This window comes from Bombus fervidus, chromosome 11 (genome assembly GCF_041682495.2).
Source record: "Bombus fervidus isolate BK054 chromosome 11, iyBomFerv1, whole genome shotgun sequence".
NCBI classification, from domain to species: Eukaryota; Metazoa; Arthropoda; class Insecta; order Hymenoptera; family Apidae; genus Bombus; species Bombus fervidus.
The window spans coordinates 705,161-718,854 of record NC_091527.1 but is presented as its reverse complement, the minus strand read 5'-3'; the positions used below and the strand labels follow the sequence as shown (position 1 = coordinate 718,854).

At 36.4% G+C, this 13,694-nt stretch overlaps 1 protein-coding gene across 1 annotated transcript; it reads left to right on the top strand.

Moving 5' to 3' along the window:
* Positions 1-11,646: 11,646 nt before the first annotated feature.
* On the top strand, positions 11,647-13,372 carry LOC139992317 (probable cytochrome P450 6a13). Its single transcript, XM_072013054.1, has 4 exons — positions 11,647-11,780; positions 12,293-12,537; positions 12,737-12,988; positions 13,129-13,372. The coding sequence occupies exons 1-4, from the start codon at positions 11,647-11,649 to the stop codon at positions 13,302-13,304; spliced, it is 807 nt and encodes a 268-aa protein (XP_071869155.1). The 3' UTR covers positions 13,305-13,372.
* Positions 13,373-13,694: the final 322 nt, after the last annotated feature.

Here is a 13,694-nt window from a genome sequence, read left to right as displayed (position 1 = left end):
TTTTTGTTATGAATAACGCACTTCTGCGTCAAGTACAAATCTGTATTTTATATTTTATTACGAATGGCGCATTTTTTGTCGCGTTTTGACGTATCAAGTCGTGAACTGTATTTCGACCACGATACACTAAACACAATACAACTGATTTCTGTTATATATGTATAGGTATGCATAATTGCTAATATTATAATTATGTATTTTTATTATAATCGTCGATTAAAATTATATAAACTAGAAGATACGAGTCGATTAAAAAGAAGATATCTAACGAAGATCACTGACTGTGACACCACTGCCGAAATGAAAAGGGGACGTCAGGACAGGTGAACAGTGGCTACCCAGATGACTCATAAGGAGCAAGAGGAAATACATTACACCGTGGTGGAGTGTCGGTAGCCGTCCAAACAGAAATCGACCAGTCGGCAAAAAGGAAAGAAATTTCGCCGTTTGGGGAAAGAAGAACGGTCAATAGGAAAAAGCCAAGGTAAAAGGAGCTATCATATGCTGAGGCATGTGGTAGGAACAGAGGAAATGTTGAAAGCGAGGATGAATGGACGGTAGTCGACAGGCGAAGAAGGATTAGGAGTGTAGCCGATATGATCGATGAGGAGGCGCCCAGAAGTAAAGGCGGTAAGGAAGAAAGAAGAGAGATAGTAGCAAGGAAAAGGAACGAAGCGATTGTGACAACGACCATACCCAAATCCATGTCATTCCACACTACCTGACAGTGAACCGTTAAGCTTTGACCTAACCTTTGTACATGGTCCAACATTACATTTTCCCCATTACATAGGGCAATCAGGATCCTTTCCTTGCCCCTCAACTCCTACAAACGCAACATATAAAAACTGCAAGCATTCGACCACGAGACTAGTCTTGTGTACAGTCTTGGCCGTGATTTGAACTATTTTAACTTCACTACTTCATTGTAATATTATACTTAATTATTTTGTGAATAAACGCCTACAAAAATATAAAAGCACCGTCAAGTTAAGCTATTGCTCAGCTACTACCATTTTATTATTAATTTTACGTGACACGATAATGGTTAAGGATGACCAGGACGCTAACTGGATAGACTCTTACAGAGAAGTAGTGGGAGCGAAGGATGTGCTCAGAGAAACAACTGGTGTAAGAAAGACCAGGGCAGGGCACATACTAATTGAAATAAACAATTAGGTATCGGCGGACGATATTGCAGAGAAGCTGAAAACGGCCATGAAGGAGGACATAGGAAGGAGCAAATAGGGAGACCCTGGAGATAAAAAATATAGATCCTATCACTACTAGGGAGGAGCTGACTGAGGACACAGCCACTGAGCTGGACATTAAGGAGAAAAAAATGAGTTCAGATAAAATCGCTGAGAATAGCACCTTGGAGAACCCAACATGCGGTGGTGGTAGTTCCAGCGAAAAGCATTCCAAGCGAATTCACCATCACTTTCAAAAATGTGATCGAGGAAAGGCTGGGGCTCGACCCCTTCCACATAAATCAGTTTGGATTCCGTAGGAGGAAGAGTATGGTGGACGCGCCGGGTAGTTGAATAGGCGGACAGCTCCAGGAGAAGAAAACGGATATTTTTTTTTTTTTTTTATTGTTTATTTGTTAAATTTTTACAATTTGTCCAGAAGGACATTTGGTAAAATATTATAGCTTAGAGAATAAAAGAATAAAAAATAAAAAAAATAAACAAATAAATAAATAAATAAAATATAGCATGTGGATGGTTACCCCCAGCGGGGTTCCATCTTCTAGGTTTCCTATTGCATCTCTATTTCGAGGTCTGCGGGATGCTTCCTCTTCAGTCTTCTTTCTATTTTGGTTTTATTTGTTTCAGCAGCCAGCTGGTTTGGGTGTGCTGCAAGTCTTTCTTTGTACTTTTTTGCGTATCTAGCGATTTCCTCTTTGACTGTTGGAATTTTTAGATCTTTTCGTAGGTCTTCATTTCTGACGTACCATGGAGCGTTAACTATTGTCCTTAAAATTTTTGCTTGCTCTATTTCTATTTTGCTTATGTGACTCATTGCTGCCGTCCCCCATAATGGGACTCCGTATGTCCAGATTGGTTTGATTACTGTTTTGTATATATTTAGTTTATTCATTGTGCTTAATTTAGATTTTCTATTGATTAACCAGTACATCTGCTTCCTTTTTGCACTTATTCTGTTTATTATTGATTTTATATGGTGCTTCCATGTAAGGCGTGTGTCTAAATTTATTCCTAGATATTTGACTTGCTTTGTTTGTGCTATGTGGGCGCCGTTCAGTTGAATATCTGGTGTTTTTCCTTTTCTAAGTGTAAATGTTATGTGGTTGCACTTGCTGGTGTTCACTTTTATTTGTTTGTTTTGCAGCCATTTTTCTATTTTTGTAATGTGTTCTTGTAGTAGTGCGGCGGCCGTTTCTAGATTTGCATGCCTCACTAGTATGGCCGTATCGTCCGCAAACGTCAGTGTTTTACTGTTGACAGTTGTTGGTATATCTGCCGTGTATAGTGTGTATAATATTGGTCCTAAGACACTTCCTTGCGGTACTCCTGCCTTGATGTCCTTAATTTCATAGTATGCATCATTTATTTTTACTACAAAGGTTCTGTTGTTTAAGTAAGATTTGAGTAGTTTGTAGATTTGTTCTGGAAATTGCTTTTTGATTGTTTGAAGAAGTTTTTCATGATTAACTTTGTCGAATGCTTTTTCGATATCCATAAAGAGTGCTGTGCAGTATTGTTTTGTTTCAAGCGACTGTAAGATTTCATTGACGAGTCTATGCATTTGTTCTATTGTGGAGTGTTTATTCCTGAATCCAAATTGTTGGTTCGGTATTAGTTTTTCTTTTTCTATTGTTGGTTTTAAGCGGTTATATATTATTTTCTCTAATAATTTGGAAAACGCAGGTAGTAATGACATCGGCCTGTAGGATGCAGTTAGATGTGGGTTTTTGTTTGGTTTGGGTAACATCACTATCTGTGCTATTTTCCATAGTGTAGGAAAGTACTGTATTCTTAGAATTGCGTTAAATATTATCGTTGTTAGTCTTATTGCCTTTGGGGGAAGGTTTTTTAAGATTTTCCCATTGATCAAGTCAAATCCTGGTGCTTTACTTGTCTTTGTTGCCTCAATTAAGTTTCTAACTTCTTGCGCTGTTGTGCTGAGTATGGTGCAGCGTTTATCAGTTGTGTTGCTGGCATTTTCCACTTCTTCATTTGTTTGCCATCCAGGGATGCTGTTATTAATTTCATACGGCGAAAATATATTTTGTAGGTGCTTTGAGAATTCTTCTGCCTGTTCTTCGTTGGTTCTGGCCCATGTGTTGTCCATTTTTCTGATTGCTGGGATTGTTTTTATTGTTTTCTTAATTTTGTTAGTGACTTTCCATAGGGAGTAGTCGGTATTCTCATGCGCGGATAGTGATTCGATGAATTTTGAGAATTCGTTATTATGATGTTCCTTTATTTTATTCTTTAGTTCCTTTGCAAGTTTATTTAGGTTTTTCTTGTTTTCTCGTGTTCTCTGTTTTTGCCATTTTGCTTTCGCTTTTCTTTTTTCCCTGATTTTGTCTAGGATGTCCTGCGGAATAATTTTTGATTGCCTGCTATTTGTTTCATAGGTGGTGGTTGCCCACGCTGCTTCCTGTATTATTTCTGTCAAAGTTGCTACTGCCTGCTCAATGTGTTCAGGTGTTTTCAACGGGATATTGCAGTTGATTTTGTTTTCGATCAGCTCTTTGAAAGTTTGCCAGTTGGTGGTTTTATTGCAAAGCGACTCTGACTTGTTATAAAGTAGTGGTTTGCTTGTGTATTCTATTATAATTGGTGTATGGTCGGAGTTAAGCTCGAGGCTGGTTGCTATTTTTAATTTGCTTACATTTAGCCCTTTTGTTACTGCAAAATCCAACAGGTCAGGTATTTTATTGGGGTCTGTCGGCCAGTACGTTGGTTTTCCTGTAGATAGTACGTTGAGGTTGCTGCTTCTAATGTATTTTTCCAATGTTCTACCTCTCGGCGTGCTAATTCTCGAACCCCATAATGTGTGCTTTGCATTAAAGTCTCCTGCCGTTATATATTTGTCGCCTAAGGATTGGAAGTACTCTTCCCATTTTTTAAGTGTCATTTTGTGTCTCGGAGGTACATATACTGCTGACATCTGGAAGTAATTGTCATTGGTTTGTATTGTGACAGTGGTTGCTTGTAGGTGTTCTTGATTTGTTTGACTATGTAAGTGATGCTTGATGTAATTTTTTATTATTACTGCAGTTCCTCCATGTGCTTTACCTGAGGGATGTTTGGTATCGTATATGGTGTAGTACGGTATTTTCATGTAGTTTTTTAGGGTGAAATGTGTTTCTGAGACAAGTAGTATATCAATATTATTTTTATACAAAAATATTTTAGTTTCGTGGGCTCGCTGTTGCAAGCCATTGGAGTTCCAGACTGCTATTTTCAAAATGTCCATCTCTATTTTTTACTTAGCAAGTTAGTGAGTAGTTGTAACATGATTGTTGTTTGTTGTGCTTGTTGTCTTAGTATTGTGTTTAGATCACTTACCATTTTTCCTAACATTTCCATACCTTTAATGGATTGTTTGAGCATTTCTTTGATGTCTGTAACGTCTTCGATGTTATTGTTTTCATTCTGATTGATTGCAAGCGTTGGTTTGCTAATGTTTTTAGTTACTTGTGCGTAGCTTCGTTTACCTTGGGGATCTATGTTTCTGCTTATAGCGTTTAGTTCGTGTTGTGCTTTCAATGTTGTTTCGTTATCCGTTATACTTTGTTGTGGTTGATGGTCATTGTGTGATCTGTTGCGAAGTGGAGGAAACAGTTTACGTTGTATTTGTTTCCTTATTTCACATCCTTTGTAGCTGGCTGGGTGGTTTCCGTTACAATTATAGCATTTAACTTCTTCTATTTTTCCTGTGTATGGGCAGTGTATTGTTAGGTGATTTTTTGCACATTTAACACATGCCGGGCTTCTGTTGCAATAATTTTTTGTGTCCGTATTAGTGACACCGCATGCATTGTGGTATATCTTTTTTGTAGCGTGGTGGTTCCACTGTTACAATTGTATTTAGTATTTTTTTGATTTCATAAATTTCCTTGTTATTGGTTCTGGGTTCCAGTTCTATTAAGAATAGTGGCAATGGTTGCTTCGTATCGTATCTTGTCATATTGTTTATTGCTCTTGTTTCATGGCCAATTTTTCCTAATTCTTCACTTAATTTTTTTGTGTTAGTTTTTGGATGTAAACCTCTTATAACTATTTTATAGCTCCTTTCTGTTTTGAGTTGGTACGTGTGGTATATAGCATTTTTTCCCTTTAGTTCATTTATCACTTTCCTATAAACTTCTGGGGTGTTTGTTTGAATTTTTACTTGTTCTAATTTTGTTTGTTTTATTGTGTAGTTATCCTTCCCGACTACATTGTTTAGTAGATCAATAAGCGGGTCTATTATTTGGGCCTCAACAAATATTGGTGGTGGTTTTGATATGTAAGGTGTTTTAGTTGTGGTTTTGCTTGTCGGGTCATTGTCTATTTCTTCCGTTAGTGAGCTGAAGGAGTTTCTTAAAGGTAATTCTTGCAGCCATCGCTGCTTTCCTGTATCTGGGTTTCCTGCAGCATTTGTGCCTGGAATTATTTTACGTTTTTTGCTAGTCTTTGCTAGCTTCCAGTTTTCGTCCTGGTAACTTATTTTGTTGTCGTGTCTGCACTCCTCCTGTCTCCGCTGCTCTTCCATTTCTTCTATTTCCATATCATTTTGGTTGTTATTATTTTGCTGTTGTTGCTGTAAGCCTGGTAAATCTGACGACCCTTTTATGTAATATTTTTCTCCATTGGTTGCAATCTTGATCGTTGATATCTGCTGTTGCATTGTTTGTCACTATCACTATTCGTAGCACTTCTCTGAATCACTTGACTGGAGCACACGTTTGCTTACACACATCTGTTCGCCTCGGTTGCCCGAGACTGAAAACGGATATGTGTGCTCGTAGCGGTAGACATCAAGAACGCGTTCAATAAATTGATATTAATAAATATAATACAATTTTTTTAAATCCTTCGACATATGTTGACAGGCAGTAAAAAATTCTTCATAACGTTTTTAACAATTTCAAATGTTATTGCAAAATAAAACAAACCATGATGTAAAATGGAAATGCAGTTTTGTTCATCGTAACATCTTATTTACGTCAAACCCTTGTACATATTTACTGGAAAATTGTAGTGATCTGACATTACTAAATTTCATTAACATCTTAATGTAAAAATAAAGTAATATAATCCGCATTGTGTGTCAGAAATTACGCATTAGCAAGTACTTGAAATATATATGTCGGAGATGAAAGAACACCGGGCCTCCCCCTTGGAATTCTTTGGAAAATTTCCTAATACTGTCTTTATAAATTAAACCGATCTTTATAAATCTTTAGTCTTTATAAATCTTTATAAATTAACCCTGTTATAATTGTCAGAGATTTGCGATAATGAGCTTGGGCTCGAGGCGACAACTAGTCGCCGAACGTAGCCGCGGTTACGGAATGAACGTTTTACCTAATAGAGGTATAGAATAATTGCATAGCTCTCCTTAAAAAGAAATAGTTGTAGCGACACTTGACAGTAAACATTCCAATGGTCTCTGCCCCGAGGCTTGCCACACACAGACCCTATTCTTCGGGCAAGACGATTACCAGATGTCGATGCATCTCCACAGGACATGTTCAGCTAGCCTGAGGATCCGCTATAAATCTTAGGATTTAGTTAACTAAGGTCCTTCAAACGAACAAACACTCTTTATTCTAACAGTCCTTAAATCCACCACCCACTACGAGAAGGTACGGGAAATCTGCTTTTCTCACGAACGATGCTTTCCGCTGGCAACTTTCTCTCAAAGGCGACTAGCATCTTTCTCTAACGTAGAAATTAACCAATTAACAGCAACATCCATTTCCCTCACTTTTCTGAGCGAAGGTTTTCCTCGACGAATCCGATGATCTCGTACCCTTAGCCACACCCGCTGCATAACCGCGACGGAGAGGAACATTCTCGTGCGATCTCATCAGCGAGTATAACGTCTTCACGATCAGTAAATACCTCACGTTTTAACGAAGAGTCCGACTTAGACTTTGGAGGAAAGTACAATTGTTATTCCGTTGACCGCGGATTCGTTATCGAACCTAAGACCATTGTCATTAACGTCTAACCACCGCGGTTACTTGTCAATTTTGTAGTATCCACAAAAGATCTTGCATAGGAATTCACTATTCTATTATTTTTAATTAGTGTTTCTTTGCTGTATTTTTATGGTAAAAATAAAAATACATTCTTTAATCGTATCGATTCAGTTTTAACATTTATAAAAATAACTATATACTCAATTTGATTGTTTATGAACTGTCAATTTCAATTTCGAATTTCAATGATGGCAACATTCCTTCAACAGTTGATGACCAAATTAGGATACAAATAATAATATCTTTTCAACATTGTATATCCAACATTCTTGAAACAATATCAACCTTTGAACATTTGACAAACAATATATTATTTTACATATTATGTTGTAGTATCGTGGAAAGATTATTTAAGAAAAATCCGATAAACTACTGAATGCTGACAGGCTAGAAGGGACGGGAAATTCCAATGGGCCATGTGGCCCATCAATATGTTCACGGTCCTTCAGAAATGTGGTTGCTTGGAAAAGTTCAGTTCTGCCCGAGCAACAGAGGTAAACAGACGTGTGCAGCTGTGCTCCAGTGCAAACGAAAACAAGTATCAGTGCGACAAGTACTGAATTGCAGCGGTTAACAATCAACGATCACTGTCAAACGATAAAAGTTCCAAAATGCAACATCAAATACCGCCAATCAAAATCATAATTAACATTGAAAAATACTACAAAAACAAAGTTATAAATATGTTAAGTCGAAAACCATCACTTAAAAAAGAACAGGAAAGCTCAGCCATAAAAGTAGTGGAAACATTGCAATAGCAAGCGGAGAACAACAACGACGACGAACTATCACATCAAAACTAGAAGGTAGCAGCAGCTCACAAGAAGCGTAAAATGATCCCAGGCATAATCGCTATGGAGATTTCAGATACATAAACGTAATAGTGGCTACAAGACACCCCACTCCGAAATTCATTCAATTCACTGATAGAAGAAGAGGTTGATACGGACCCAAAAGGAAAAGTCACAGCTCATATCGTTAAGCCACCACCGATCTACATTGATGCCCAAATAATAGATCTCCTAATTGAACTATTGAACAAGACTGCTGGAAAAGAAAACTTCACTATAAAGCAACTAAAACTGGAACAAGTAAAGGTACAAACAAAAACTCCGGAAATCTTTAGAAAAGTGACACAAGCAATAAAGGAAAAGAACGCTGGGTATCATATATACCAGGTTAAAACAGGAAAGAGGTACACAGTAGTAGTTAGAGGACTACACCCAAGAACAAACACAAAAAATATATGTGAGAAACTAGCAAAAATCAGACACCAAGTAAGAGCAATAAATAATATAACCAGATACGATATAAGACAGCCATTATCACTGTTTCCAATAGAACTTGAACGTAAAACTAATAACAAAGAAATCTTCGGCATTAAAAGGATCCTAAATACAATAGTAACAATTGAGTCACCTCGTTATAAGAATGAAATACCGAAATGCACGGTGTCAACAATACGGACACACAAAAAATTACTGCAACAGAAACCCGACGTATGTCAAATATGCAGAAAATCACCTAACAACAAACTGCCGATACAAAAGAAAGATAAACGAAGTAAAATGGTATAACTGTAATGGAAAACACCCGGCCAGCTATAAAGGCTACGAAGTCAGAAAACAACTACAACGAAAACTGTTTCCATCGCTTCGAAGCAGAACAGACGGCTACTATCCCTCACAACATCAAATTACAGAACCAGAGCCAACATCAAATCTACAAAACGTACCCAACACTAACCATAGAAACATCAACACCTTTGGTAGCCGAAATTATGCACAAGTAACTAATCAAACACCACCCTTAAACAATCAAAACCAAAACAACAACAATAACGACGCTGCAAAAATCAAGGAACTGCTCAAGCAATCTATCAAAAACACTGAAATGCTAAGAGAAATGATAAGTGAGCAAAATGTAGCACACAGACAACAAACACAACAAGTTTCAGTCATGCTACAAGTACTTACTAAGTACTTACTAATGTTAAGTTAAAAATAGAAATGGACACGTTGAAAATAGCAGCTTGGAACTCCAATGGTCTACAACAACGGATCCTCGAAACTAAAACATTTCTGTATAACAATAATATTGACATATTACATGTTTCAGAAACACGTTTTACGCTAAAAAGCTACACGAAAATACCATATATATATACCATACAATACGTACAATACCATATACACCATCTATGATACCAAACATCCCTTAAGGAAAGCACACGGAGGAGCCGCAGTGATAATAAGAAACAATATCAAACGCCACTTGTATAGCCAAATCAGTCAGGAACACGTTCAAGTAACCATCGTTAAAATACAAATTAATGGCAGTTACTTCCAAATGTTAGCAGTATATGCACCATTGTGACACAAAATGACGTTACAAAAATGGGAAGAGTACTTTTAATCCTTAGGTGACAAATACATCACAGCGGGAGACTTCAATGCAAAGCACAGCCATGGGGCTCAAGAATTAACACACCACGAGGTAGAACACTAGAAAAACATATTAGAACAAGTAATCTCAACATATTATCCACAGGAGGACCAACATACTTACCGACAGATCTAAACAAGACTCCTGATTTGCTTGATTTTGCAGTTATAAAGGGACTAAACGCAAACAAATTAAAAATAACACCCAGTCTTGAGCTTAGCTCCGATCATACACCGATAATAATAGAATACACAAGCAAACCAATACTTTGTAGCAATCCAGAGACACTTTGGAATAAAAGTACTTTACAATAAATGGCAAACATCTAAAGAATTAATCGAGAGCAAAATCAACTGCAATATTCCACTAAAAAACACCCGAACACATCGAACAGGCACAACATTAATAGAAACAACAACATTAATAGAAATTATACAAGAAGCAGTATGGCCAACTACTAATTATGAACCAAACATCAGGCAAACAAAAATAATTCCAATAGATATCCTTGACAAAATCAGAGAAAAAAGGAAAACGAAAGCAAAATGGCAAAAACATAGAACACGTCTAAACAAAAAACATCTAAATAAACTTGCAAAGGAAATAGAAAATAAAATAGAAGATCATAATAATAACGAATTCTCAAAATTGATAGAAACACTCTCTGCGCACGAGAATGCCAACTACTCTCTATAGAAAGCCACGAACAAAATAAAGAAGCCAATAAAACAAATCCCAGCAATCAGAAAAGCAGGCAACACATGGGCCAGAAGCAACGAAGAGCAAGCTGCAGAATAGTTCAATCACCTTTGTAACAATTTACTCCATATAATATTAACAATAGTAAAAACACATGTCATTCAGGCGAAGATGCACAAAATACTAGTACCCCAACTAACGAACACTGCACCATACCTAATACAACAGCACAAGAAATTAAGGTAAATCTTGAAAAACCTTCCCCCAAAAGCAATACGTTTAATCACATTAATATTCAATGCAATTTTAAGTTCCCAATACTTTCCTAATCTATGGAAGTTAGCACAGATCATAATGTTACCTAAGCCAAGCAAAAACCCACACCAAACTGCATCCTACAGGCAAATATCACTTCCTGTGTTTTCCAAAATACTAGAGAAAATAATATGCGATCGCCTAAAACTAACAATAGAGAAAGCAAAATTAATACCAGATCACCAATTAGGATTCAGAAACAAGCACGAACACGACAGAGCAAATGCACGGGCTCGTCAACGAAATTTTACTAGCAATAGAAAAGAAACAATATTGTACAGCCCTCTTCATGGACATCGAGAAAGCATTTGGCAAAGTGAACCATTAAAGCCTTTTACAAACAATCAAAAAACATTTCCCGGAACAAATCCGCCACTTACTCAAATCATACCTAAGCAATAGAACCTTTGTAGTAAAAATAAAGGACACATATTCTGAAGTTAAAGACATCAAGGCAGGTGTACCGCAAGGAAGCGTCTTAGAACCAATATTCTATACACCGTACACGGCCAACATATCAACAGTTACCAACAGCAAAATACTGACATTCGTGGACGATACGGCTATACTAGTCAGGCACACTAATCCAGAAACAGCAGTCACGTTACTGCAAGAGGATATCACTAAGATAGAAAAATGGATGCAAGATAAACAAACGAAAGCAACCCCCAGTAAATGCAACCATGTTACATTTACACTACGAAAACGGAAACCATCAAATATCCAATTGAATGGCACACTCGTAACACAAACAAGGCAAGTTAAATCCACTTAGACACACAGCTTACATGGAAGCAACATACTAAATCGATTGTAGACAAGATACGGATAAAAAAAAGACCGACGTACTGGCTAACTAGTCAAAACTTTAAACTCAGCATAGAAAATAAAATAGAAATTTACAAAACGATAATAAAACCAATTAGGAGTACGGAACACAACTATGAGTGACATCAGTAATGAGTCACATAAATAAACTAGAGTCGTCACAATCGAAGATATTGAGAACAATAGTCAACGCCCCATGGTATGTTAGAAACGAGGATATACGCAAAGATTTAAAAATACCAATGGTCAAAGGAGAAATCGGCAGGTACGCAGAAAAATACGAGGAAAGAACGGCAACACATCCAAACCATCTGGCTGCTGAAGTGAGCAAAACTCTCATGGAAAGAAGACTAAAAGGACACCCCACTGACCTCACTAAAGAAATAAAATAGTCAAACTTGAATATGGTATCTCCCGGGAAGAGCCATCCAGATGTTATATAAGTAATAAATGGTTAGAAAAATTTACTGAATGCTTAGCTGGATAAATTGTAAAGCAAAAAAAAAAAGAACTTGGAGAAGGCGTTCGTGACTATCGTTGGTCATGGACGGCTGCGGAACATGTGATGAGAGTACGAAAACTGTGATAAATGCATGACTCGGTGGGGAAAGTTAATTAGTTGCGAGTTGTTGATTGTAGTGAGTTGTGAATTGCAAATTGATTAGTTGTACCAATTTAGTTATTTTAGTTATATTACATTACTACATTAAGAAATAACTCTAAATAGTCGTATTTTCCTGTTTCATCGTTGTAAATAAATCCATGAAATAAATACAGTCACTATAATATATCATTTACAGAAGCGGATAGTTTGTTCCTGGCATCTCAGGCTCAGCTTTTCTTTCTTGCTGGCTTCGGAAATTCCTCGGTGACGATCAGCAACGCTTTGTACGAACTTGCATGGAACCAAACAGTTCAAGACAAACTCCGAGAGGAAATCCAAAGTGTCTTAAAGAAATATAATGGGGAGATCACTTATGAAGGAATATGCGAAATGAAATATTTAAATGCGTGCCTACTAGGTATATGTAATTCTTACAGTTTTCATTAAAACGTTATTTTATGATGGGATCTATTACTAATTCATTTGAAATTATTTTTTAATGCATTGATGCGTAATTTCTAATTCTTACTTTCCAGTTACTACCTAAAATTGAAAAATTATTATCTTCCACGGCCAAGTGTATTCAATATACCTAACTACTGCATGTTTATTAATAGAAACTTTAAGAAAGTATCCAGCAATCCAATGGCTGTCAAGAATAGCGATGGAGACCTACACATTCTCAGGAACAAAAGTCACCGTACCAAAGGGTCAACAAATCTTTCTACCTGTTTATGCAATTCAGAAAGACCCAGAAATCTATCCAAATCCAGAAGTGTTCGATCCTGATAGATTTTCCGATGAAAATATTAAGACCAGGCATGCAATGGCTCACTTACCATTTGGAGATGGTCCAAGACAGTGCAGTGGTAAGAAGCGTTTTTATAAAAAAAAAACTAATAAAATGTTCCTAAATTATGAATTTTGAAATCAATAATTTTCAAGTAACCTTAATAATGATAATAATATCAAATATCTTAATAACAATATCAAATAATATTTCTTTCAGGCATACGATTGGCAATGAAACAATTGCAGGTAGGAATGGTCACCATCTTGTCAAAATTCAAGGTTGAAGTGTGTGAGAAGACTCGCAAAGTATACAAATCTGATAAGAGGCAATTGTTCCTTCTCCAACCCGTTGATGGAATATACCTGAAAATGTCAAAGGTTGCAGCAGCATAAAAACGTTTATGATTATTTCATTTCTAACATATTTTAATAACTAATAAATAGCAGCAATTATTATTATATTCTATATGTCTTTCTTTTCCCTCTTTGCTTTGTATATTTATAACTCTTTTGCTATATATTGACGAAGTTGACTGAATAGTAGCGTATCTTGTTGCGAAATCTTACATTTAAGTTTATGTATGATGTATTTAAACACGATTGCGCACAAGAATATATCTAATAATAAATATTGATATATAATATTAAAAATTAATAATAAGTTAATAAATAAAGTTGATATACAATATATTATATATGTATACGGGTACAATTATACTATATATGTTATGTATGTCGGAGATAAAAGAACACCGGGCCTTCCCTTTGGAATTCTTTGGAAAA

What these genes read in the sequence shown, in the direction of transcription:
- LOC139992317 (XM_072013054.1), top strand. Translation starts at nt 11,647, where the DNA reads ATGAGTCACATAAATAAACTAGAGTCGTCACAATCGAAGATATTGAGA. An exon ending in GTCAAAGGAGAAATCGGCAG is followed by an intron (nt 11,781 to 12,292) that starts GTACGCAGAAAA and finishes AAATAAATACAG; the next exon opens with TCACTATAATATATCATTTA. An exon ending in TTTAAATGCGTGCCTACTAG is followed by an intron (nt 12,538 to 12,736) that starts GTATATGTAATT and finishes GTTTATTAATAG; the next exon opens with AAACTTTAAGAAAGTATCCA.